Source organism: Anomaloglossus baeobatrachus, chromosome 10 (assembly GCF_048569485.1).
Source record: "Anomaloglossus baeobatrachus isolate aAnoBae1 chromosome 10, aAnoBae1.hap1, whole genome shotgun sequence".
Classification (NCBI taxonomy): domain Eukaryota; kingdom Metazoa; phylum Chordata; class Amphibia; order Anura; family Aromobatidae; genus Anomaloglossus; species Anomaloglossus baeobatrachus.
Genome location: NC_134362.1, coordinates 11,150,211 through 11,175,644, shown reverse-complemented (window position 1 = coordinate 11,175,644; position 25,434 = coordinate 11,150,211). Strand labels below are relative to the sequence as shown.

General features: G+C 56.7%; 1 protein-coding gene across 1 annotated transcript; it reads left to right on the top strand.

Moving 5' to 3' along the window:
• The first annotated feature begins 3,883 nt into the window (after window positions 1–3,883).
• On the top strand, window positions 3,884–24,691 carry AGBL2 (AGBL carboxypeptidase 2). The gene is made up of 21 exons (XM_075327002.1): window positions 3,884–3,904; window positions 4,006–4,069; window positions 4,733–4,852; window positions 5,829–6,017; window positions 8,145–8,252; window positions 8,758–8,905; window positions 10,360–11,142; window positions 11,843–12,005; window positions 13,178–13,304; window positions 14,690–14,790; window positions 14,908–15,038; window positions 15,167–15,233; window positions 17,166–17,264; window positions 18,185–18,271; window positions 21,326–21,392; window positions 21,464–21,550; window positions 21,650–21,859; window positions 22,496–22,550; window positions 22,658–22,788; window positions 23,455–23,579; window positions 24,047–24,691. The coding sequence occupies exons 2-21, from the start codon at window positions 4,033–4,035 to the stop codon at window positions 24,068–24,070; spliced, it is 2,859 nt and encodes a 952-aa protein (XP_075183117.1). The 5' UTR covers window positions 3,884–3,904; window positions 4,006–4,032; the 3' UTR covers window positions 24,071–24,691.
• The last annotated feature ends 743 nt before the right edge of the window (window positions 24,692–25,434 follow it).

Below are 25,434 nucleotides of genomic sequence, written 5' to 3'. Positions count from 1 at the left end.
CTGCCGTCGCCCCGGGTCACTCTCTTACCTTCGGTGCTGCCGTCGCCCCGGGTCACTCTCTTACATTCGGTGCTGCCGTCGCCCCGGGTCACTCTCTTACATTCGGTGCTGCCGTCGCCCCGGGTCACTCTCTTACATTCGGTGCTGCCGTCGCCCCGGGTCACTCTCTTACATTTGGTGCTGCCGTCACCCCGGGTCACTCTCTTACATTCGGTCCTGCCGTCGCCCCGGGTCACTCTCTTACATTCGGTCCTGCCGTCGCCCCGGGTCACTCTCTTACATTCGGTGCTGCCGTCGCCCCGGGTCACTCTCTTACCTTCGGTGCTGCCGTCGCCCCGGGTCACTCTCTTACATTCGGTGCTGCCGTCGCCCCGGGTCACTCTCTTACATTCGGTGCTGCCGTCGCCCCGGGTCACTCTCTTACCTTCGGTGCTGCCGTCGCCCCGGATCACTCTCTTACATTCGGTGCTGCCGTCGCCCCGGGTCACTCTCTTACATTCGGTGCTGCCGTCGCCCCGGGTCACTCTCTTACATTCGGTGCTGCCGTCGCCCCGGGTCACTCTCTTACATTCGGTGCTGCCGTCGCCCCGGGTCACTCTCTTACCTTCGGTGCCGCGGTCGCGGTGATGTCCCTGTCTATAGATGATGTGACCTGAATGTGGCGGCTCTTTTTTACATAGGACCGCGCAATAATAATGAGCCCAGTGCACCAACCCAGTGCCACTTCCTGGCCACCGTTTTCTCTCCGTGGCCGCGTTTTGCACCTGTCCCACGAGTCGTGTGGAGATTTTGTGTTTTGTGTCGTCTATCATTGATGGATCACTGACCCCCCCCCCCCCCCCATATTACATCCCTCCAGCTCCTCGCCCCCCTCTGGTGACCAAATCCACCCACCAGAGAGGGCCGGCCGGGTGTCGCTGTCGCCAGTGGTCTGACTGACCTCCATAACTGATTTGGACAAAGCTATAGCGGGGTCTACCCTGCAGCTTGTACCCCCAACCGGCAGCCAGACCACCACCACTTCCCACTGTGTCCCCTGCACTCACAGGCCTCTTCTCGTGCTCGGCCTTTACGCTCGTCTACAATGTATCACCATCTATTAATTTTCCCACCAAAGATTTAAAGAAGAAATCATTTCCCTGCCCCCTCCTGACTTCAGTGGACGGGGGTCCACAAACCTTTTTTTTTCCAGAAAAGGACCCCCTTGCTCCGGTTTCGCCCTCCAGACACGACCCCCCCCCCCCCTCAGTCAGTCCAGGCTGAATGATTCATCCGTGAGATGACGGACCCCAAGTCCTGAGCGGATCCTCGATCCCGGTGATCACTGCTTTGTATAATTTCTATGAGTGACCTATGAGATCCGCTCCTGTTTGAAGCCCCCAGTGATTATTTATTTTTCACTTGGGTAATCGGCCGATCACTTGATTACAATGAATGAGGGACCATCCTCCCTCCGGAGCAGGAGTCGCCGTCACTGGGGGTCCTGCACCCAGTACGACCCATGTACCCAGCTTTCTGCGAGTCTATGCCATTGTCCTGCACCTCGTACACACAGGCTCCAGACAACACTCCTCACCACAGAGCTCCACGGTCTCCGCCACCGAGGCCAAACATTGTCCTGGCAGAAGACTCAGGGGCCGAGCCCAAAGCTGTGGAGGAGACTGTGAGTCACTGTATCCAAGGGGAAAGGTGCAGAAAGCCTTCACTGCAGGTTACTGTGGGAACAAGAGCTTACAATCTAATGTAGAATCGTCCTCTCAGACATAGGAGATGGATCGGGCATATTGAAGACACTACAAGGAATGCTGGGAGATTCCAGCTGTGCAGCACAGACTGTACCTTAAGGAAGCCATATGCATGAGAGCTGTCACATGAACACTTGGCTCCAGGCTCCTCTGCCTCCCCTTATCCTAGCTCAGGGATCCGCCACTCCTCCCCCCTTACTCGCTCTGGGCTCCTTCGTCCCCCTACCCCCCCCCCACAATACGCGCTCTGGGCTCCCCCGTCCCTCATCCTTGCTCTGGGTCCTTCAGTCTCTCCCATCCTCATTCCGGGTTCCTCCGGCCCACCCCCCCCCAGCCTCACACCGAGCTTCTCCGCGCCCCCCGCATCTTCGCTCTGGGCTCCTTTGCCCACCCCTCATCTTTGTCCTGGGCTCCTCCATTCCCCTTATGTCTACCCTTGCTCTAGGCTCCTCCACCCACCTCTTTATCCTCGCTCCAGGCTGCACCTACCTCATTCTCTCTCCAGACTCTGTTGCTCCCCCCCTCCCCCCATCCTCGCTTCGGGCTACTCCCCAACCCATTCTTGCTCCAGACTTCTCTCTCCCTCCCTCCTCACTCCGGGCTCCTCTGTTCTCTCCCCCCCCCCCATCCTTGCTCCAAACTCCTCCTGTTTCCTCCCCTTCATTCTCGTTTGGGACTCCTCCGTCTCCCCCATTCTCACTCCAGACTCCTTTGTACCACCCCCATTCATCCTCACTCCAGACTTCTCTCTCCCCCCTCCATCCTCACTCTGTACTTCTCTGTCCCCTCCTCCATCCTCACTCTGTACTTCTCTGTCCCCTCCTCCATCCTCACTCTGTACTTCTCTGTCCCCTCCTCCATCCTCACTCTGTACTTCTGTGTCCCCCCTCCATCCTCACTCTGTACTTCTCTGTCCCCCCCTTCATCCTCACTCCGTACTTCTGTGTCCCCTCCTCCATCCTCACTCTGTACTTCTCTGTCCCCTCCTTCATCCTCACTCCGTACTTCTGTGTCCCCCCTCCATCCTCACTCTGTACTTCTGTCCCCCTCTCCATCCTCACTCTGTACTTCTGTCCCCCCTCCATCCTCACTCTGTACTTCTGTCCCCCCTCCATCCTCACTCTGTACTTCTCTGTCCCCTCCTCCATCCTCACTCTGTACTTCTCTGTCCCCTCCTCCATCCTCACTCCGTACTTCTCTGTCCCCCTCTCCATCCTCACTCCGTACTTCTCTGTCCCCCTCTCCATCCTCACTCTGTACTTCTCTGTCCCCTCCTTCATCCTCACTCTGTACTTCTCTGTCCCCTCCTCCATCCTCACTTTGTACTTCTCTGTCCCCCTCCTCCATCCTCACTTTGTACTTCTCTGTCCCCCCTCCATCCTCACTTTGTACTCCTCTGTTGTCGTCCCTCTCCATCCTCACTCCGTACTTCTCTGTTGTCGTCCCTCTCCATCCTCACTCTGTACTTCTCTGTCCCCTCCTCCATCCTCACTCCGTACTTCTCTGTCCCCCTCCTCCATCCTCACTTTGTACTTCTCCGTCCCCCCTCCATCCTCACTTTGTACTCCTCTGTTGTCGTCCCTTTCCATCCTCACTCCGTACTTCTCTGTCCCCCTCCTCCATCCTCACTTTGTACTTCTCTGTCCCCCCTCCATCCTCACTTTGTACTTCTCTGTCCCCCTCCTCCATCCTCACTTTGTACTTCTCTGTCCCCTCCTCCATCCTCACTCTGTACTTCTCTGTCCCCCCCCTCCATCCTCACTCCGTACTTCTCTGTCCCCCTCTCCATCCTCACTTTGTACTTCTCTGTCCCCCTCTCCATCCTCACTTTGTACTTCTCTGTCCCCCTCCTCCATCCTCACTTTGTACTTCTCTGTCCCCCCTCCATCCTCACTTTGTACTCCTCTGTTGTCGTCCCTTTCCATCCTCACTCCGTACTTCTCTGTTGTCGTCCCTCTCCATCCTCACTCCGTACTTCTGTGTCCCCCTCCTCGCCCCGGGTTCTTCTCATCCTCCAGACACTTCTGGCTGTGGGTTATCACCTGGGAGATGTTTATCCTCCAGGAATCATTAGAGACCAGGTTCCCTGGACCCCTTATTGCCTGGTGGGGAGGGTGGGGTGGTGAAGAGTTGGCGGTCGATCACGTGTGCCTTGTGTTGTAAGTACAGAGCATCGCAGCCCATTGTAGTGATTGAGGCTCATGTGGAGGAGTCGTCAGTGATGTGTGCGGGGTATAATCTGATGTCGCGTCTTTTCCAGCTCCCGTCAGACCCGTACGACCGCTTCATGCGACGTCACCTGAGATATTACGGCTATTTTAAAGGTAAGGAGACAATCAGGAGCGAATCTGCCCAAACAGCCGAGAGGCGGGGGGATCCTGGGAAAAGAACTGGCATTCTGGGCATTGTGGGGGGCCAGGACCTGCAGCCTGAGGAGACCCTAAATGTTCCATATAAAGAGATAGATGAATAATATAAATGACATTATAGTGGGGAAATTTATTTCCAATTTTTGCCATGGGAGTCACGTCATGAGGTTCAGGCCGCCCCTCAGCCTTCAGCAGCCCCTCAGCCATCAGGTCGCCCCTCAGCCATCAGGTCGCCCCTCAGCCATCAGGTCGCCCCTCAGCCATCAGGTCGCCCCTCAGCCATCAGGTCGCCCCTCAGCCATCAGGTCGCCCCTCAGCCATCAGGTCGCCCCTCAGCCATCAGGTCGCCCCTCAGCCATCAGGTCGCCCCTCAGCCATCAGGTCGCCCCTCAGCCTTCAGGTCGCCCCTCAGCCTTCAGGTCGCCCCTCAGCCTTCAGGTCGCCCCTCAGCCTTCAGGTCGCCCCTCAGCCTTCAGGTCGCCCCTCAGCCTTCAGGTCGCCCCTCAGCCATCAGCAGCCCCTCAGCCATCAGCAGCCCCTCAGCCTTCAGCAGCCCCTCAGCCTTCAGCAGCCCCTCAGCCATCAGCAGCCATGTGTTATATACATTTCTTTTCTCAGAAAATAACGCAAAAGAAAAAGAGATTTTACTGCGGCCAGCGCCGAGGAACCGAAGAAAAGAGGAGACAGACAGCGAATCCGACAGGCGGTCCTCCCCGGATGAGCAGAAGAAGCTGATCTGTATGTGTGCGGCATAGTGCTGCTGAGGAACGATGGCGGGTCGGTGCATAGCGCGGGGACGGGTCGGTGTATAGCGCGGGGACGGGTCGGTGCATAGCGCGGGTCACTGCCTTGCGTGGGTCAGTGCATGGTAGCGGGTCAGTGCCTTGCGTGGGTGGGTATGTGGGGCAGGACATTGCTTAGCGTGGTGACGGGTCAGTGCCTTGCGTGGGGGGGTATGTGAGGCAGGTCAGTGTGTATTGTGGTGGTGGATCAGTGCCTTGCGTGGGGGGGTATGTGGGGCAGGACATTGCTTAGCATCGTGGAGGGTTGGTGCATAATGTGGGGCAGGACAGTGTGTAATGCTCCCTGTCCCCTGTGGAGGCACTGCAGAGGAATAAATCGCCCCACAAATTAGAGCCAGTTGCTGGGGGTCTCGGGTCGGGGTGTAAGTTCTGTTCGGCTAATTTGTTTCATTTCCATAGCGTGGGTCAGTGGGTAATGGCAGGTCAGTGCATAGCGTGGGTCAGTGCATAGCGTGGGTCAGTGCATAGCGTGGGTCAGTGCATAGTGTGGGTCAGTGGGTGATGGCGGGTGAGTGCGTGGTGACGGGTCAGAGCCTTGCGTGGCTGGGTATGTGGGGCAGGTCAGTGTGTATTGTGGTGGTGGGTTGGTGCATAGCGTGGGTCAGTGGGTGATGGCGGGTCAGTGCATGGTAGCGGGTCAGTGCCTTGCGTGGGTGGGTATGTGGGGCAGGACATTGCTTAGCTTGGTGACGGGTCAGTGCCTTGCGTGGGTGGGTATGTGGGGCAGGACATTGCTTAGCGTGGTGGAGGGTCGGTGCATAATGTGGGGCAGGACAGTGTGTAATTCTCCATGTCACCTGTGGAGGCGCTGCAGAGGAATGAATCGCCCCACATATTAGAGCCAGTTGCTGGGGGTCTCGGGTCGGGGCGTACGTTCTGTTCGGCTTATTTGTTTCATTTCCCCCCTTGAGACTCGTTGTTGCTGGAGAGCGCCGTGTTCAAGAGTCGTCAGATTGTGTTTGATGGTCAGGAAGGACAGGTCGTCCCGCGCCTCAGCGAACCCAGAGATTTGTTTTCTACCTCCAAGAAGAATGGGCTCCTAAAATCTCCGCGCTGGCCCTCCGAGTGTGAGGTGATCCCCGAGGCCATCACTCATATTGGTGAGTGTGGAGGGAGTTATGGACGAGCTATCGACACTTCCCCTCGTTTGCAGATATTGGGGGTGGAATCGTCTTCTGTCCGCTCCTGTATAAGATGGTGAAGTATCTGGTGCTGTTATATGCAGAGACGTCAGCGCCAGGTATGGGGTGTCACTTGGGGGCCACGGGTGACTTATCCCCTGTCTACACATTGGTGGGAATACATTACCCCCAACATTCGCTGCAGAGGGCAGAAAACTGCTCCAACGAGACCCCTCTGTACACCGAGGAGCCTCGGGACTAGCTCTGTGCACCGAGGAGCCTCGGGACTAGCTCTGTGCACCGAGGAGCCTCGGGACTAGCTCTGTACACCGAGGAGCCTCGGGACTAGCTCTGTGCACCGAGGAGCCTCGGGACAAGCTGTGTACACCGAGGAGCCTCGGGACTAGCTCTGTGCACCGAGGAGCCTCGGGACTAGCTCTGTGCACCGCGGAGCCTCGGGACTAGCTCTGTGCACCGAGGAGTCTCGGGACTAGCTCTGTACACCAAGGAGCCTCGGGACTAGCTCTGTACACCGAGGAGCCTCGGGACTAGCTCTGTACACCGAGGAGCCTCGGGACTAGCTCTGTACACCGAGGAGCCTCGGGACTAGCTCTGTACACAGAGGAGCCTCGGGACTAGCTCTGTACACCGAGGAGCCTCGGGACAAGCTCTGTACACCGAGGAGCCTCGGGACAAGCTCTGTGCACCGAGGAGCCTCGGGACAAGCTCTGTGCACCGAGGAGCCTCGGGACAAGCTCTGTGCACCGAGGAGCCTCGGGACAAGCTCTGTGCACCGAGGAGCCTCGGGACAAGCTCTGTGCACCGAGGAGCCTCGGGACTAGCTCTGTGCACCGAGGAGCCTCGGGACTAGCTCTGTGCACCGAGGAGCCTCGGGACTAGCTCTGTGCACCGAGGAGCCTCGGGACTAGCTCTGTGCACCGAGGAGCCTCGGGACTAGCTCTGTGCACCGAGGAGCCTCGGGACTAGCTCTGTGCACCGAGGAGCCTCGGGACTAGCTCTGTGCACCGAGGAGCCTCGGGACTAGCTCTGTGCACCGAGGAGCCTCGGGACTAGCTCTGTGCACCGAGGAGCCTCGGGACTAGCTCTGTGCACCGAGGAGCCTCGGGACTAGCTCTGTGCACCGAGGAGCCTCGGGACTAGCTCTGTGCACCGAGGAGCCTCGGGACTAGCTCTGTGCACCGAGGAGCCTCGGGACTAGCTCTGTGCACCGAGGAGCCTCGGGACTAGCTCTGTGCACCGAGGAGCCTCGGGACTAGCTCTGTGCACCGAGGAGCCTCGGGACTAGCTCTGTGCACCGAGGAGCCTCGGGACTAGCTCTGTGCACCGAGGAGCCTCGGGACTAGCTCTGTGCACCGAGGAGCCTCGGGACTAGCTCTGTGCACCGAGGAGCCTCGGGACAAGCTCTGTGCACCGAGGAGCCTCGGGACTAGCTCTGTGCACCGAGGAGCCTCGGGACTAGCTCTGTGCACCGAGGAGCCTCGGGACAAGCTCTGTGCACCGAGGAGCCTCGGGACAAGCTCTGTGCACCGAGGAGCCTCGGGACAAGCTCTGTGCACCGAGGAGCCTCGGGACAAGCTCTGTGCACCGAGGAGCCTCGGGACAAGCTCTGTGCACCGAGGAGCCTCGGGACAAGCTCTGTGCACCGAGGAGCCTCGGGACAAGCTCTGTGCACCGAGGAGCCTCGGGACTAGCTCTGTGCACCGAGGAGCCTCGGGACTAGCTCTGTGCACCGAGGAGCCTCGGGACTAGCTCTGTGCACCGAGGAGCCTCGGGACTAGCTCTGTGCACCGAGGAGCCTCGGGACTAGCTCTGTGCACCGAGGAGCCTCGGGACTAGCTCTGTGCACCGAGGAGCCTCGGGACTAGCTCTGTGCACCGAGGAGCCTCGGGACTAGCTCTGTGCACCGAGGAGCCTCGGGACTAGCTCTGTGCACCGAGGAGCCTCGGGACCAGTGAAGAGCGCGGCCTGGGGGCTATTCCTCTTCCGCTGTCAATTTATGCCATGGATAAGAGATTTCTAACCATTCACCCGGGGCAATGAATGTCTGATCACCCAGAAAACCAACATTGTGCTTTATACCTGCAGAATGGGAGCCCCCAAATCCAGAGCCGATCTACAGACATACGGGAAAGGAAGCGACGCCGAGCATATCCCCCGAAGGGGAAGGCAAATTGGTGTATGAAATCAGCCAAGGTACTGCTCACCCAGTGATAGGTAACACGGTGTAAGACGCCGGCCTGCGAGGGACACTGTCATGTGCGCTTTATAGGGTGACACCTAATGATGAGCAGCGCCAAACCCCAACCCACCCCCGGGGGAAACTGTCCATGTAATGCTTCATTCTCCCTGCGGGGGGCGCTGCAGGGAAAGTGAACATTTCTACTTTCATTCCCCGATGGATCACAGTTATTTGGGTCCCAGCAGCAGGACCCCTGTGACCTGTATGGAACAATCGCACAACGTCAGTGTCCTCAACATTATGTGTCTTGGCAGTGAGTGTGTGTGTGTGTATGTGTAGATATACATTTTTTATATATATTATGTATGTGTGTGTGTGTGTGTGTGTGTGTGTGTGTGTGTGTATATATACAGATATATAGATTTAGATATAATATATATATATATATATATAAAATGTATATATGATCTCATATAGGAGAATTGGGAACACCTCTGACTGGTAATGCTCTGCTTGCAGCTTACAAGGGCTCCTTCTTCACCGGCTCTCGTTCCGGTGGACGCCGTTGTGCCACTAATGTGCCGGCAAATATAGATGGGAAGAACAACAACGATTTGCAGTTTGAATCCCGATTTGAGAGTGGAAATCTCCAGAAAGCTGTGAAAGTGTGAGTGACCGACGGCCGGAAACAGCCGCGAGTGATAATAATACAGTTCCAGGTTCGCCAGCTCATAGGCGGCCTCCCATCTGCGACACTTGTGGCCTTTAAATGTCTGACAAGATGCAAGAACACCTGTGACTGGCGTCTGTGTTGTGGACGGGGCCCCGTCTGCAGCATCGGACCAATCACCTTTATAATATCCCCCATATTTCTGAGTAAATCAGCATTTTAATTGCTCAGAGTCTTTGCTCATTCGATTATTCAAATCATTTTTGCAGAATTTTTGGTAGCGCATTAATGTTACGTCATTTTTATGTTAATGCTTTTATACTATCTGGAGAGCTCACAAAACACTCAATCATGCGACTGGTTCTCACATCTTACTTTTTAAAAGGTGTTTTGGATCCTCGAGGTGGGGCTATAGCTGTAGCTCTTTTTGGATCCTCAGGGCAGGGCTATAGCTACAGCTCTTTTTGGATCCTCTGACAGCGCTATAGCTCTTTTTGAATCCTCGGGGGCAGGGCTATAGCGGCAGCTCTTTTTGAATCCTCGGGGCAGCGCTATAGGTGTAGCTCTTTTTGGATCCTTGGGGCAGGGCTATAGCTGCAGCTCTTTTTGAATCCTCGGGGGCAGGGCTATAGCTGCAGCTCTTTTTGAATCCTCGGGGCAGGGCTATAGGTGTAGCTCTTTTTGGATCCTCGGGGGCAGGGCTATAGCGGCAGCTCTTTTTGAATCCTCGGGGGCAGGGCTATAGCGGCAGCTCTTTTTGAATCCTCGGGGGCAGGGCTATAGGTGTAGCTCTTTTTGGATCCTTGGGGCAGGGCTATAGCTGCAGCTCTTTTTGGATCCTTGGGGACGGGGCTATAGCTGCAGCTCTTTTTGGATCCTTGGGGCAGGGCTATAGCTCTTCTTGGATCCTTGGGGGCAGGGCTATAGCTGTAGCTCTCTTTGGATCCTCGGGGGCAGGGCTATAGCTGTAGCTCTCTTTGGATCCTCGGGGGCAGGGCTATAGCGGCAGCTCTTTTTGAATCCTCGGGGCAGGGCTATAGCTGTAGCTCTTTTTGGATCCTCGGGGGCAGGGCTATAGCTGTAGCTTTTGGATCCTCGGGGGCAGGGCTATAGCTGAAGGGTTTTTTTGTCATGTTTTTACATGAATGCAGTTTGTAAGGCCTTTTACTGAGCACAATGACATCTTCTAAATGGGGGTCAGTAACCTGCAGCCCCTCAGTTTTGGAACTACAACTCCCAGCCGGCGAGCTGTCAGCATGCTGGGAGTAGTCTCACCACGGCCGGAGTGCCGCAGGTTCCTGCCCTTTGCTGCCATTTTTACGACCTATTTAAAGGTTTCCTTTGTGGGATTTACCTTCCACTTTAATACAGCACATTTCTGTATACCGTTGTGAGTTAGGGGATGGCGTAGCCCCCGTACGTCACCGGCATCTCCTTTCTTTTCCCCGCAGGGGGCCATACGAGTATGAACTGACGCTCCGCACCGACCTATACACCAGCAAGCACACGCAGTGGTTCTACTTCCGGGTGCAGAACACCAGGCGCGGCGTCTGGTATCGATTCACCATCACTAACCTGATGAAGAGGAATAGTCTTTATAACGCCGGGATGAAGCCCCTGATGTACTCGGAGCTTGATGCTGCGCTGCGGGGGGACGGCTGGAGACGGGACGGCGCAGATATAACATACTATAGAAGTTCTCGGTGTCAGGAGGGGGCGGCTTTCTACTGCTTGACCTGGACCTTCCAGTTCCCCCACGATGGCGACACGTGCTACTTTGCTCATTGCTATCCGTACACATACTCTGATCTGAACAGGGATCTTCAGAGGTGGACGAGTGATCCCGATCGATCCCAGTATTGCAAGCTCCGGGCCTTGTGTAGGAGTCTGGCCGGTAACACCGTCTACATACTGACCGTCACATCCCCCTCTATAAACCCTGCACTGGCGGTCAGTAAGAAAGCCGTGGTGGTGACGGCGAGGGTGCACCCCGGAGAGACCAACGGCTCCTGGATGATGAGGGGCTTCCTGGACTTCATCCTCAGCGACTCCCCCGACGCTCAGCTGCTCAGGGACACATTCATCTTCAAGGTGATTCCCATGCTGAACCCCGATGGAGTAATTGTTGGGAATTACCGCTGCTCTCTGTCCGGGAGGGACCTGAACAGGAACTACAGGAGTGTGCTGAAAGATTCCTTCCCCTGCATATGGTACGCTCGGGCGATGGTGAAACGGTGAGTAGATGGCGGGCACATGTGGCACGTAAACCCAGTGTTACCCCATGATGAGGGTGAGCCTGCGGAGAAGGGCCGGTCACTTACACACCTGGCTTATTCTTAGAGGGATTGTCCAGACTCGGACATTTATATCAGACCCACAGGATTTGGAATAAATGTCTGCAGAATGCAGGTCCCTCTGCGGGATACAAATCACATGAGTGACGTATCTCATTAGTGGGAATGTGTCAGCACAGAAGTGCTCGGTGCCCCCTTGGCCCGGCCGCGCAGGTCACTGCAGCTTCCCACCTCTTTGTTTTCCCCTCATCTTCACCCTCCTCTACATTGATTGACAGCTCTGGTTTTCCAGGAGCCAGTGGAGGGCTGATATAGATGGAAAATGTGCGACCATGCACTGACCTGCTCAGCCAGGTGACATCTGTACCGAGCGCCTGCACCGAGCGCCTGCATTTTCATGGGGTAGTAGAAATCTGGGACGTTCTGCTGCCTGTATGTGCACATGTCGGATGTGTTCACCGTCTGTGCAGAAAGGGGACAGTTCTAGGGATATAATCGTGTGGAGATCATCACATCCATGGTACATACAGCGGTGCAGCCGGGGCCGTTCCTGGCACAGCGCGGGCGCGATATAGAGGCCGTTCTCCTATACCCAGGACTCGGTGACGGATGCATTCACCCTTTGTTTCCTTCCCTCCAGGCTTCTTGCGGAGAGGGAGGTTCTTCTTTACTGCGACTTTCATGGACACAGTCGTAAGAGCAACGTCTTCATGTACGGCTGCAACAACAACAAGGGTCTCTCGGAGTCAAAGCTGCACGAGAGAGTCTTCCCTCTGATGCTGAGCAAGAATGCCCCCGACAAGGTGCGGCCGAAGTCTGGGAAGTAACGTACAGCTCCTGTCACCGGGGGCGCACCCGTCCTGTCACCGGGGGCGCACCCGTCCTGTCACCGGGGGCGCACCCGTCCTGTCACCGGGGGCGCACCCGTCCTGTCACCGGGGGCGCACCCGTCCTGTCACCGGGGGCGCACCCGTCCTGTCACCGGGGGCGCACCCGTCCTGTCACCGGGGGCGCACCCGTCCTGTCACCGGGGGCGCACCCGTCCTGTCTCCATTGCTATCAGCCAGGCTTCTGCTTGTTTTCCCATTATTCCCATTACACACTCTGAAGCCCAGCGCAGCGGGGCACAGCCGGTCTTTCCCCCGGGGTATGGGAGCAGATAAGTCTCCTGCACTCCTCAGTGGAGAGGTGACCAGAGACCCAGCTGACGGCCATCGCAGGGAATGACTCCAATGCTTTATATATAAGGAGATTTGAATGAACACTGATCATTAATTATATCCCCCTCTCCTCTCTCTGGTCATTATTTGCCCCTCTCCCCTCTCTGATCATTATTTGCCCCTCTCTCTGATCATTATTTGCCCCTCTCCTCTCTCTGATCATTATTTGCCCCTCTCTCTGATCATTATTTGCCCCTCTCCTCTCTCTGATCATTATTTGCTCCTCTCCTCTCTCTGATTATTTGCCCCTCTCCTCTCTCTGATCATTATTTGCTCCTCTCCTCTCTCTGATCATTATTTGCTCCTCTCCTCTCTCTGATCATTATTTGCCCCTCTCCTCTCTCTGGTCATTATTTGCCCCTCTCCTCTCTCTGATTATTATTTGCCCCTCTCCTCTCTCTGGTCATTATTTGCCCCTCTCCTCTCCTCTCTCTGGTCATTATTTGCCCCTCTCCTCCTCTCTCTGGTCATTATTTGCCCCTCTCCTCTCTCTGATCATTATTTGCTCCTCTCCTCTCTCTGATCATTATTTGCTCCTCTCCTCTCTCTGATCATTATTTGCCCCTCTCCTCTCTCTGGTCATTATTTGCCCCTCTCCTCTCTCTGATTATTATTTGCCCCTCTCCTCTCTCTGGTCATTATTTGCCCCTCTCCTCTCTCTGGTCATTATTTGCCCCTCTCCTCCTCTCTCTGGTCATTATTTGCCCCTCTCCTCCTCTCTCTGGTCATTATTTGCCCCTCTCCTCTCTCTGCAGTTCTTTTTTAAGGGCTGTAAGTTCAAAGTGCAGAAAAGCAAAGAAGGAACGGGCCGGATAGTGATGTGGAGACTCGGCATCCGAAACAGCTACACCATGGAGTCCACGTTCTGCGGCTCCACGCTCGGTCAGTATCCGTTACCTGCAGCCGTGCCTCGGGCCGGGGCTCCACGCTCGGTCAGTATCCGTTACCTGCAGCCGTGCCTCGGGCCGGGGCTCCACGCTCGGTCAGTATCCGTTACCTGCAGCCGTGCCTCGGGCCGGGGCTCCACGCTCGGTCAGTATCCGTTACCTGCAGCAGTGCCTCGGGCCGGGGCTCCACGCTCGGTCAGTATCCGTTACCTGCAGCCGTGCCTCGGGCCGGGGCTCCATGCTCGGTCAGTATCCGTTACCTGCAGCCGTGCCTCGGGCCGGGGCTCCACGCTCGGTCAGTATTTTTTTACCTGCAGCCGTGCCTCGGGCCGTGGCTCCACGCTCGGTGAGTAACCGTTACCTGCAGCCGTGCCTCGGGCCGGGGCTCCACGCTCGGTCAGTATCCGTTACCTGCAGCCGTGCCTCGGGCCTGGGCTCCACGCTCGGTCAGTAACCGTTACCTGCAGCCGTGCCTCGGGCCGGGGCTCCACGCTCGGTCAGTATCCGTTACCTGCAGCCGTGCCTCGGGCCGGGGCTCCACGCTCGGTCAGTATCCGTTACCTGCAGCCGTGCCTCGGGCCGGGGCTCCACGCTCGGTCAGTATCCGTTACCTGCAGCCGTGCCTCGGGCCGGGGCTCCACGCTCGGTCAGTATCCGTTACCTGCAGCCGTGCCTCGGTCAGTATCCGTTACCTGCAGCCGTGCCTCGGGCCGGGGCTCCACGCTCGGTCAGTATCCGTTACCTGCAGCCGTGCCTCGGGCCGGGGCTCCACGGTCGGTCAGTATCAGTTACCTGCAGCCGTGCCTCGGGCCGGGGCTCCACGCTCGGTCAGTATCCGTTACCTGCAGCCGTGCCTCGGGCTGGGGCTCCACGCTCGGTCAGTATCCGTTACCTGCAGCCGTGCCTCGGGCCGGGGCTCCACGCTCGATCAGTATCCGTTACCTGCAGCCGTGCCTCGGGCCGGGGCTCCACGCTCGGTCAGTATCCGTTACCTGCAGCCGTGTTGTGCCATGATCCGCACTGACCACAGAACAATCAGCACAAAAATCATTTCCTTTTGCAAGCGACGTGCGACTGTGTTTTGTAGACGTCTGTGCAAGTCTCATGCGACTGCAACTCAGATGTGATTTGGCTAAAATGGTCTCATCAGGTGACCTGCCCATATTTAGTCTGAGAATCACCGTCCCCCTCGGGTATCGCCGTGCCCCCCCCGCCTCATGGGCTGCAGCACCGCGAGGGTCCGCTCTCAGGAGACAGTAAGTGCTGCACAGTAGACTTCTGCTATCACTATGGCGGAGGGTAACGCAGGCGCCTCACGCGCAGCGACCACGGACGCTTCATTGTTTTGGATTAATTTATGTCTGACTATTAACCCTACAGGGGACAGGAAGGGCACTCAGTTTACACCGGGGGACCTCAAATCTATGGGTTACCACTTCTGTGACACTGTGCTGGACTACTGCGATCCGGACAACATGAAGGTAAGAGCGCAGGAAAGCGGGGCAGAGCTGCCGGACAGCCACCATAAGCCACGCCGATGTCTGTGGTGACTGTAATGCTGCGCCACGTCCCCACGTTTAGTATTTTCTCTCCTCCAGTTCCAGGTTTGCCTGTCTGAGCTCCATGCGTCTGTCCAGGAGGAGATCAAAGAGAAGCTGAAACGTCTCGGGCGAGACCTCGATTCAGACGTGAATCTGAGCGACATCTCGTTATCAGACATCGAGTCCAGGTGAGAGCGCGACTCTCCAGACTGGTGCGTTATATATATGTATATATATGTATATGTGACGTGTGAGCCCGGCATCACTGCATCGTACACGAGTCTCTGGTGACATTAATCTGTCCTTATTACATCAGCACCAGCGGATCCAACAGCTCCGAGTCTGACGGGCTCCCCGCACATCTGCTGCACATGGCCAGTAAGGTGAGCACCAGATTTTAGGGGGGGGTACATGGTCGTTCACATGATTCTGTAAGACACGTCGCAGCAGGTAACTGTCATGGGATGGGAATCGCTGCTCCGCCCACAGCGGTATTCTCTGCTCCGCCCACAGCGGTATTCTCTGCTCTGGCTGCAGTGGTATTCTCTGCTTTGGCTGCAGTGGTATTCTCTGCTCTGGCTGCAGTGGTATTCTCTGCTCCGGCCGCAGCGGTATTCTCTGTTCCGGCTGCAGTGGTATTCTCTGCTCTGGCTGCAGTGGTATTCTCTGCTCCGGCTGCAGTGGTATTCTCTGTTCCGGCTGCAGTGGTATTCTCTGCTCTGGCTGCAGTGGTATTCTCTGCTCCGGCTGCAGTGGTATTCTCTGCTCCGGCTGCAGTGGTATTCTCTGCTCCGGCTGCAGTGGTATTCTCTGCTCCGGCTGCAGTGGTATTCTCTGCTCCGGCTGCAGTGGTATTCTCTGCTCTGGCTGCAGTGCTATTCTCTGCTCCGGCTGCAGCGGTATTCTCTGCTCCGGCTGCAGCGGTATTCTCTGCTCCGGCTGCAGCGGTATTCTCTGCTCCGGCTGCAGTGGTATTCTCTGCTCCGGCTGCAGTGGTATTCTCTGCTCCGGCTGCAGTGGTATTCTCTGCTCCGGCTGCAGTGGTATTCTCTGCTCCGGCTGCAGTGGTATTCTCTGCTCCGGCTGCAGTGGTATTCTCTGCTCCGGCTGCAGTGGTATTCTCTGCTCCGGCTGCAGTGGTATTCTCTGCTCCGGCTGCAGCGGTATTCTCTGCTCCGGCCGCAGCGGTATTCTCTGCTCCGGCCGCAGCGGTATTCTCTGCTCCGGCCGCAGCGGTATTCTCTGCTCCGGCCGCAGCGGTATTCTCTGCTCCGCCCGCAGCGGTATTCTCTGCTCTGGCTGCAGCGGTATTCTCTGCTCCGGCTGCAGCGGTATTCTCTGCTCTGGCTGCAGCGGTATTCTCTGCTCCGGCTGCAGCGGTATTCTCTGCTCCGGCTGCAGCGGTATTCTCTGCTCCGGCTGCAGCGGTATTCTCTGCTCCGGCTGCAGCGGTATTCTTCTCCGGCTGCAGTGGTATTCTCTGCTCCGGCTGCAGTGGTATTCTCTGCTCCGGCTGCAGCGGTATTCTCTGCTCCGGCTGCAGCGGTATTCTCTGCTCCGGCTGCAGCGGTATTCTCTGCTCCGGCTGCAGCGGTATTCTCTGCTCCGGCCGCAGCGGTATTCTCTGCTCCGGCTGCAGTGGTATTCTCTGCTCCGGCCGGTATTCTCTGCTCCGGCTGCAGCGGTATTCTCTGCTCCGGCTGCAGTGGTATTCTCTGCTCCGGCTGCAGTGGTATTCTCTGCTCCGGCTGCAGCGGTATTCTCTGCTCCGGCTGCAGCGGTATTCTCTGCTCCGGCCACAGTAATATTTGCTGCTCCGGCCGCAGCGGTATTCTCTGATATCTTATTAGGATGTATAATCGGTCTCCTTTCACCTACCCCTTACATTTTGGCCATCCTCCCTGACGCCCGGAGCACAGAGGTGTCAGCCATGTCTGTGATCTTCTGTGGTGCAGTGGCTTTCCATGCAGAGACTTTGTGGTGATGGACCTGTAATTTATATACATCAGCCAATCAGAAGAAGCAAAACTGCAGGAGAGGGACTAGAGGCAGCAGTCTCAGCCAATGGAGAGACAGGAGGCGTGTCTCAGACTATCGCAGACTCTGGAGGTGCTGTAATGAGAAATCACAGCTCTGTCCATGGAGCTCTGCAGCGGCCACGTTCCTCCTGTCCTCAGAAGATGGCTATTTCGTGCCTCCTGTATGAGGACCGCTGAATTATTATCCTGGGGCTTGCTGATATCTGTAGTGCATAGCCATTGACCTACGCACTTTATATCCATTGAGAGTGACCGTCTGAATTTTCCTCTTTTCAGTTTTACCAGAAGAGAAAACGCCTGCGCTCGCGGAAGGAGAGGAACCACATGTACCAGAAGCGCAGCTCCAAACACAAGCCAAAGTCACGTGACAACACGGTGCGAGGCCCAAAACTCCTGCGTGCCGGGTGCAGGAGCCTCCGGGGGATTCATGTCAGGGGTCCAGTGTCCTCGCCTCTACTCATTACGACAGGGGGCGGCGAGGCTCCTGCGCTGGGTCTGCGGGGGGGGGGGGGAGATGATTTGTCTTGATTTGCAGAATTTACTGCAGTTTTTAATTTTTGCCCCGAAACGCTGTAATATCCTGATTGGGGGGTGTGGGACTTTGTATGGATCGCCTCTTTGTTCTGATCACCCGGGGGCTGGGTATTATATCCCGATTATTGACGGCCTTTCCTACAAAGGATTGTCTTAAGTGGTTAAATATGCAAAGTGCTTGTTACAAACAAGAAACATCGAAATCTCCCCCTCATCAGAAGCCTCTTCCTCCTTAAAGGGAACCCGTCACCAGTGTTTTCCGTATTGGACCTATAGTCTCGCCTTCTGCAGCTCCCGGGCCGCTTTCTATGAAGGTGCCCCTTGTGCCTGGACTCCCCCTGCAGACCCCACAAATGCCTTTTATAAAATCTGCCGCCACATATGTAAATGAGCCGTTGTGGTCGGATGGGCGTGCTTTTCTTCGGCTCCTGTCCCTCTTTCTGCCGTTGTTCGCCGTCCCCTTTCGTGATTGATGTGTGTGACGCCTCCGTCATCATCCAAGTTGCTCCGCAAAATCTCGCGCCTGCGCAGAGCCACTCCCGGCTCGCGCATGCAATCTGTGCTCTGAGGTTTCATCTTGAAACTACCCCTTTAAAGGTAGGAGATTAAACGTCCCAGACATTCCCTTTACTTACCCGATGGCTGATCCTATATTGCATCTGCCCAAATAGAGCCTTCAGCCCCTAAAATGAGCTCCCGGAAGCCGCAGATTGCCAGACGCCATATTACCAGGTGTTCATCGTCTCGTTCTATTCCCACAGGACGTTCCGGAGCCGTGTAACCAAGCGGCCAAATCCTCCCCCTCCAAGAGGTCTGGTAAAGCGGATGTAGAGAAAGGGGCACGGAAGGTGAGTGCTGGGGCGGCTCTGTACCCCGGGCCCGCCGGTGCACGCTCCACATTGTCACGGTCTCTGTGAGGTGTAGAAGACGGGGTCTAGTACCTTCCGCAGAAACCACATCCCCCCGTGCACAGGCTGCGTCTGCTGTTACAGCGTCTCACTGTCATGGTGTGGAGGGGTGATACAGTTTTGGGGTGGATGCAGTGATGACGGCCGTGGTTTGGACATTTTATTTATAGTATAAAAAAGTCACATTGTGGTGCACGTTATTTATATCCAAAATGTTCCTCTCTCCGGGGCGAGCGCGGCCCACGGTGCAAGAGACGCACGTAATTCATGGAAACAAGTGGCATCAGTTACACAAATCAACATCCGCAGCTGAAGGAAGCGGCTGCGGTGTCGGTGCTCTGTGGCTGCAGGACTAGCGCACTGTGAACCTCCTCCCTGCCGGCGGCCTCGCCGGACGGGTGTGCTCCCCGATATCATGCTGCTGTATAAGGATGTCGGGGGTCCTACTACTAATACAGGAGAGACGCCAGCAGAGAGGAGGGGGACGCAGGACGGGTCATACAGGAGAGACGCCGGCAGAGAGGAGGGGGACGCAGGACAGGTCATACAGGAGAGACGCCGGCAGAGAGGAGGGGGACGCAGGACAGGTCATACAGGAGAGACCCCGGCAGAGAGGAGGGGGACACAGGACAGGTCATACAGGAGAGACCCCGGCAGAGAGGAGGGGGGACGCAGGACAGGTCATACAGGAGAGACCCCGGCAGAGAGGAGGGGGACGCAGGACGGGTCATACAGGAGAGACCCCGGCAGAGAGGAGGGGGACGCAGGACGGGTCATACAGGAGAGACCCCGGCAGAGAGGAGGGGGACGCAGGACGGGTCATACAGGAGAGACGCCAGCAGAGAGGACGGGGACGCAGGACGGGTCATACAGGAGAGACGCCGGCAGAGAGGATCGGGGGGACGCAGGACAGGTCATACAGGAGAGACCCCGGCAGAGAGGAGGGGGACGCAGGACGGGTCATACAGGAGAGACCCCGGCAGAGAGGAGGGGGACGCAGGACGGGTCATACAGGAGAGACCCCGGCAGAGAGGAGGGGGACGCAGGACGGGTCATACAGGAGAGACCCCGGCAGAGAGGAGGGGGACGCAGGACGGGTCATACAGGAGAGACCCCGGCAGAGAGGAGGGGGACGCAGGACGGGTCATACAGGAGAGACGCCAGCAGAGAGGACGGGGACGCAGGACGGGTCATACAGGAGAGACGCCGGCAGAGAGGAGGGGGACGCAGGACGGGTCATACAGGAGAGACGCCGGCAGAGAGGAGGGGGACGCAGGACGGGTCATACAGGAGAGACGCCGGCAGAGAGGAGGGGGACGCAGGACGGGTCATACAGGAGAGACCCCGGCAGAGAGGAGGGGGACGCAGGACGGGTCATACAGGAGAGACGCCAGCAGAGAGGACGGGGACGCAGGACGGGTCATACAGGAGAGACGCCGGCAGAGAGGAGGGGGACGCAGGACGGGTCATACAGGAGAGACGCCGGCAGAGAGGAGGGGGACGCAGGACGGGTCATACAGGAGAGACGCCGGCAGAGAGGAGGGGGACGCAGGACGGGTCATACAGGAGAGACGCCGGCAGAGAGGAGGGGGACGCAGGACGGGTCATACAGGAGAGACCCCGGCAGAGAGGAGGGGGACGCAGGACGGGTCATACAGGAGAGACCCCGGCAGAGAGGAGGGGGACGCAGGACGGGTCATACAGGAGAGACGCCGGCAGAGAGGATCGGGGGGACGCAGGACAGGTCATACAGGAGAGACCCCGGCAGAGAGGAGGGGGACGCAGGACGGCCGCCATGTCTGATGGACAATTCAATCTTGCAACAGCCGGAGACGCAGGATATTTATTAAGGGGTGTAAATGACTCCACACCCCGGGGTGAACGTGAAGCATTACTATCCGTTGTTGTAGACCCTGGCGTTGTGTGCACGGGGAGTTTTGCCCCGGGGCTCGCACTAATCCGCTCTCTCTCAGAGGAACAGTCTCCAGTGTCGCCCGATAACTGCCCTGTATGCCAGCGTCCAACTAATAATAATAATAATAATATTATATTTATTAATTTATATAGCGCTATTAATTCCACAGCACTTTATACACATTGGCAACTCTGTCCCCATTGGGGCTCACAATCTAGAGTCCCTGTCTGTATGTTTTTGAAGTGTGGGAGTAAACCCAGGCAAACACGGGGAGAACATACAAACTCCCTGCAGATGGTGTCCTTGGTGGGAATTGAACCCAGGACCCAGTGCTGCAAGACTGCAGTGCTAACCACTGAGCCACCGCAAGACTGCAGTGCTAACCACTGAGCCACCGCAAGACTGCAGTGCTAACCACTGAGCCACCGCAAGACTGCAGTGCTAACCACTGAGCCACCGCAAGACTGCAGTGCTAACCACTGAGCCACCGCAAGACTGCAGTGCTAACCACTGAGCCACCGCAAGACTGCAGTGCTAACCACTGAGCCACCGCAAGACTGCAGTGCTAACCACTGAGCCACCGCAAGACTGCAGTGCTAACCACTGAGCCACCGCAAGACTGCAGTGCTAACCACTGAGCCACCGCAAGACTGCAGTGCTAACCACTGAGCCACCGCAAGACTGCAGTGCTAACCACTGAGCCACCGCAAGACTGCAGTGCTAACCACTGAGCCACCGCAAGACTGCAGTGCTAACTACTGAGCCACCGCAAGACTGCAGTGCTAACCACTGACCCACCGTGCTGCCCGACTGTTTATTGAATTGTGTAACGTGACCCAGAGCAGCGGCCATCACAGAGACCCATCTACAGACAGACGTATCAGGGTGTGTGCCCCTCATCAGAGCACTGCAGGGGCTGAGTGAGACCCCCCCGATGCAGTTTTGGGGGGACGAGATGGTTTATTGTGTACAGTCTGGCTATGCTCCATGGGAAGGAGACATGACCGGATGAGTGCGACTCACTGGCCGCCCGGTGTCTGCATTTTCTTGTGTAATACTTTATCATTTCCACTTCTCAGATAAAGTCCCATGAAAGTCCCTCCTCTCAGCCGGACGTGGTGCCGACCTCTGCAGCGCAGGCGGCAGGTAACAGAGAACAGCAGCGGCTCCTCCTGAATTCCTCCTCAGACATCAGAGCTGTCTATTTCTATCTCCAGAGAGGCCCGTCTTGTCCTACGCCCGTAAACCAGAGTCCGTCTCTGTGAAGACCCAGCTCATCCACCGGCTCCCGGCCTCCTTTGTGGGTGAGTCCGATGCCCATGTGTGCGCCAGGTCTCGTGCCGCCACCTAAATCTGGGGTACAGGAGAGAATGGACAGAAATGCCCAAATTCTTGTCCTTCAGGCGACTTCTCCTCCATTGACCATGTCTGTCCCCATCATGCGGCTAAGTCCCGGGAACCCACTGGTGGAAACCGTCTTCCTCTCATTATCACCGTCATCCAGAGGGCCAGCGCCAAGAACCCCTCCGCTATCAGACAGCACCCGCCACCTTTCCACGCCATGCTGAATTATAACATGCGGAGCCACGTCTCCGATCACGTTCTGAAACGAGGTAGGAACGACCGCTCATCAAGAGCATCTGACAAGATGGGAGGTGACGGAGCCGGAGCCACGCGACCAGGACACGAGCCTCACTCCATACTGCCCCTAATTGCTGGGCCAGCCCCCTCCATATCTGCGAATAGCTGTAATTCTGAAGGGCACCGGCCCAGCCATTAGCATTGTCGTCCGCTTCCTTTATACGTGTCCCCTGGAAAATAAAGGGGAGGAAGTGTCCTCCACTGTAAAAGCATTGGATTGTTCACAGATTCACTGTCCAAAGCTTGAGCGTGTGATTGCCGGGACCGGAGCCTGCACCCGGCCTGTCCCTATCCTCCACCGGCGCTTGCTCCGTCACGGTCGTAGAGCTTAGGCACTTGATGCTGCGGCCGCATCCGGTCACCTGTAGGTCCTAGTAAAATCCTGGACTTACCGTGATCCAGTCCCCAAACGTCCGTCCATTGCAGACAGTAGCTGGCCGGGTCTCGCTCTCCGCAGTGTCCGTGCGCGGCCGTCGTGGCCATCTGGGTGCACTGAGGTTGTGCATAATAATAAGTGACCACGAGTCGCCCGAAGCCTCAGACTACAACAAAGAACGTGGTGTAAAGCCGGCACCGCTCTAATGTCTCCTCCATCTTCTCTTGTTTAGAAAAGTCCTTCACGTCCCGGCCTCTGGCACCGGCTGCGGGAACGAAGCCCTACAGGTGAGACGCCGCCGACATCAATAAGGAGGAGACCACGCGCCCGTAGCAGAGCACCGGGGCCCGTGACCTCCGCCCACTGAACGCTTCACCTCTTCCCACATTTATAGCTTTGCCTCTCATCTGGGGAGACAGAAGCCCGTGGAAGCGTCACCCGTGGATCTGCAGCTGAGCCTGAGCCCCACGGTGCGGAGGAACGGCCACGTCCGGCAGGAATCACTCATCGCGCTGGTGACCTCGGGTAAATGTCCGCTCTCCACACTCGGGGCCGGCGTCTCGCAGAGTCCGGACGCTTCAGCCCCTTCTCACAGAAGGATGGGATTGTTGTCTACAAATCCATCCCCCTGTGGCTTCCGCGCTGCGGCTCCATCGGTCCCATCCATAGTCAGTGACTACTGAAGCCACAGGCGACTGATGGATGAGGCATCATCCCGCCAAATCCCAATACAACCCGTCCATCAGGCTGCAAGTGTGAACAGAGCCGGAGGGGTTTCCCACAGCCATGCTGTATGGGCCTATGTGCGGCCATGGCTGTAGGAAGGCCACCATCCATGTGTCCTACAGGGGTCTGTGCGCGATCCCCCCTTCCCCATGCGGGACCCGACGCTCCCCCCATGCGGGACCCGACGCTCCCCCCATGCGGGACCCGACGCTCCCCCCATGCGGGACCCGACGCCCCCCCCCCCCATGCGGGACCTGACCCCCCACCCTCTGGGACCTGACCCCCTCCTCCTCTGGGACCTGACCCCCTCCTCCTCTGGGACCTGACTCCCTCCTCCTCCGGGACCTGACCCCCTCCTCCTCCGGGACCTGACCCCCTCCTCCTCCGGGACCTGACCCCCTCCTCCTCCGGGACCTGACCTCCTCCTCCTCCGGGACCTGACCTTTCCTTTCTCCATCGTTGCAGACTATCTGAATAACTTTCTGGCAAAACCAAAGAAGGAAACGTCAGACCCCGTCCAATCATTGCCAAATGTACGGAAATCGGAGTCCTTCCTCACAACGGTCCCCGCAGACGCCGCACTTTCCAAGGTAATAGGAGCCATGCAGGATTCTCTGTGTCCCCGTATATGCAGCACATCTCACTAGACTTACAGACCGGAGCGCTGCAGTCAGTCAGTGACTGGTCCCAGCGGTGGCCCTGTGCACAGGTCAGCCATCAAATGGAAAAGGGATTGTCCAGGATTAAGAAAACATTGCTGCTCTTTCAGATACAGCGCCACCCCTGGCTTGTGTCTGGTATTACAGTCCCATTGAAGTGAATAGAGCCGAGCTGCTGAACATATACTCAGGAGCGGCCGTGGTTCTGAAAGAGCGGCCATGTGTGTCTGATCCTGGACCTCCCCTTTAAGGGAAAAGAACTAAGAGGGTGAATTTCCGGAACAAATTGCTGCATGTACAATCTTTACAGTAACAGTGACTTCAGAGGATATCCTGGCGTGGATGAGCCGGATATTACCGCGGCCTTCATCCATTTACCGGGACTATTTGTGTTTCAGCTTCCTCCGGCTTCACACCGGTGACCTCTATATAAACTCCTGATCCAGAAAACGTCAGGACAGACAGATCGTGGCAAGAAGCAACCACCGAGCTGCAACCACCGAGCTGCGGCCTTCAGCACAATCGGCTCCGTATCCTGCGGTATCCAGTATAAATCATGGCCCCGACCAGTGCTGCGCTGCACAGAATATCCTGTAATAACCGGTATCCAGTATAAATCATGGCCCCGACCAGTGCTGCGCTGCACAGAATATCCTGTAATAACCGGTATCCAGTATAAATCATGGCCCCGACCAGTGCTGCGCTGCACAGAATATCCTGTAATAACCGGTATCCAGTATAAATCATGGCCCTGACCAGTGCTGCGCTGCACAGAATATCCTGCAGTAACCAGTACCCAGTATAAATCATGGCCCCGACCAGTGCTGCGCTGCACAGATTATCCTGCAATAACCGGTATCCAGTATAAATTATGGCCCTAACCAGTGCTGCGCTGCACAGAATATCCTGCAATAACCAGTATAAATCATGGCCCCGACCAGTGCTGCGATGCACAGAATATCCTGCAATAACCGGTATCCAGTATAAATCATGGCCCTGATCAGTGCTGCGCTGCACAGAATATCCTGCAAATAAACGCCATCCTGACATAAGATGCAGCTCATTGTGTTGTGTAACATCTAATAATCTAATATATAAAGCTGAATGTGTGTGTGTGTGTGTGTGTGTAGGTCTGGGATTAGCATCCGCACCGTCGCAGCTACAGCCACAATTTCTTTATCGTTCCGTATTGGGAGACCCAGACCATGGGTATATAGCTTCTGCCTCCGGAGGACACACAAAGTACTACACTAAAAGTGTAGCTCCTCCCTTTGAGCTTATACACCCCCTGGATAACGAGATCTAGCCAGTTTATTGCTTTGTGTCAGGAGGCACACATCCACACATGCATTCTCATCTGATTGTTTGACTTTTGGAAAGAGTTTGAAGAAAAGCGGGTCCATATCTGGACCCCCGGCATGTCCCTTCTCACCCCACTGTGTCGGCGGTGTTGTTAAGGTTGATTTACAAGGCTGCAGCCTTACAGGCCGCGCTCCTTCACCATCCCTTCTGGGCTCTGGCTTGAAGTGGGAGCCAGCACGGTCTCCATGCCTGGCAGGAGTCCGGTCTCCATCCACAGCCCCTTGAGGATTCTGTTGGACCGGAGCACTCATCCCCAGGGACATGGCCCTGCGTCTCAGCAGCTAAGTACCTGAGACGTTTATGTTGGGGGTCCCGGTTCTTTATTGTAAGGGGAGAGTATGCTGTATGTGATTGTTTTAACTTTTCCGGCGGGTTCTCTAGCTTTTGCCTGAGAACCGCGCCGATGGTGCCTGCTTGTCGGCCT

Coding starts and splice junctions, on each gene's coding strand:
- AGBL2 (XM_075327002.1), top strand. CDS start 4,033: ATGCGACGTCACCTGAGATATTACGGCTATTTTAAAG. Junction 4,853..5,828: donor TGAGCAGAAGAAGCTGATCT/GTATGTGTGCGG, acceptor TCCCCCCTTGAG/ACTCGTTGTTGCTGGAGAGC. Junction 6,018..8,144: donor CGAGGCCATCACTCATATTG/GTGAGTGTGGAG, acceptor TTATACCTGCAG/AATGGGAGCCCCCAAATCCA.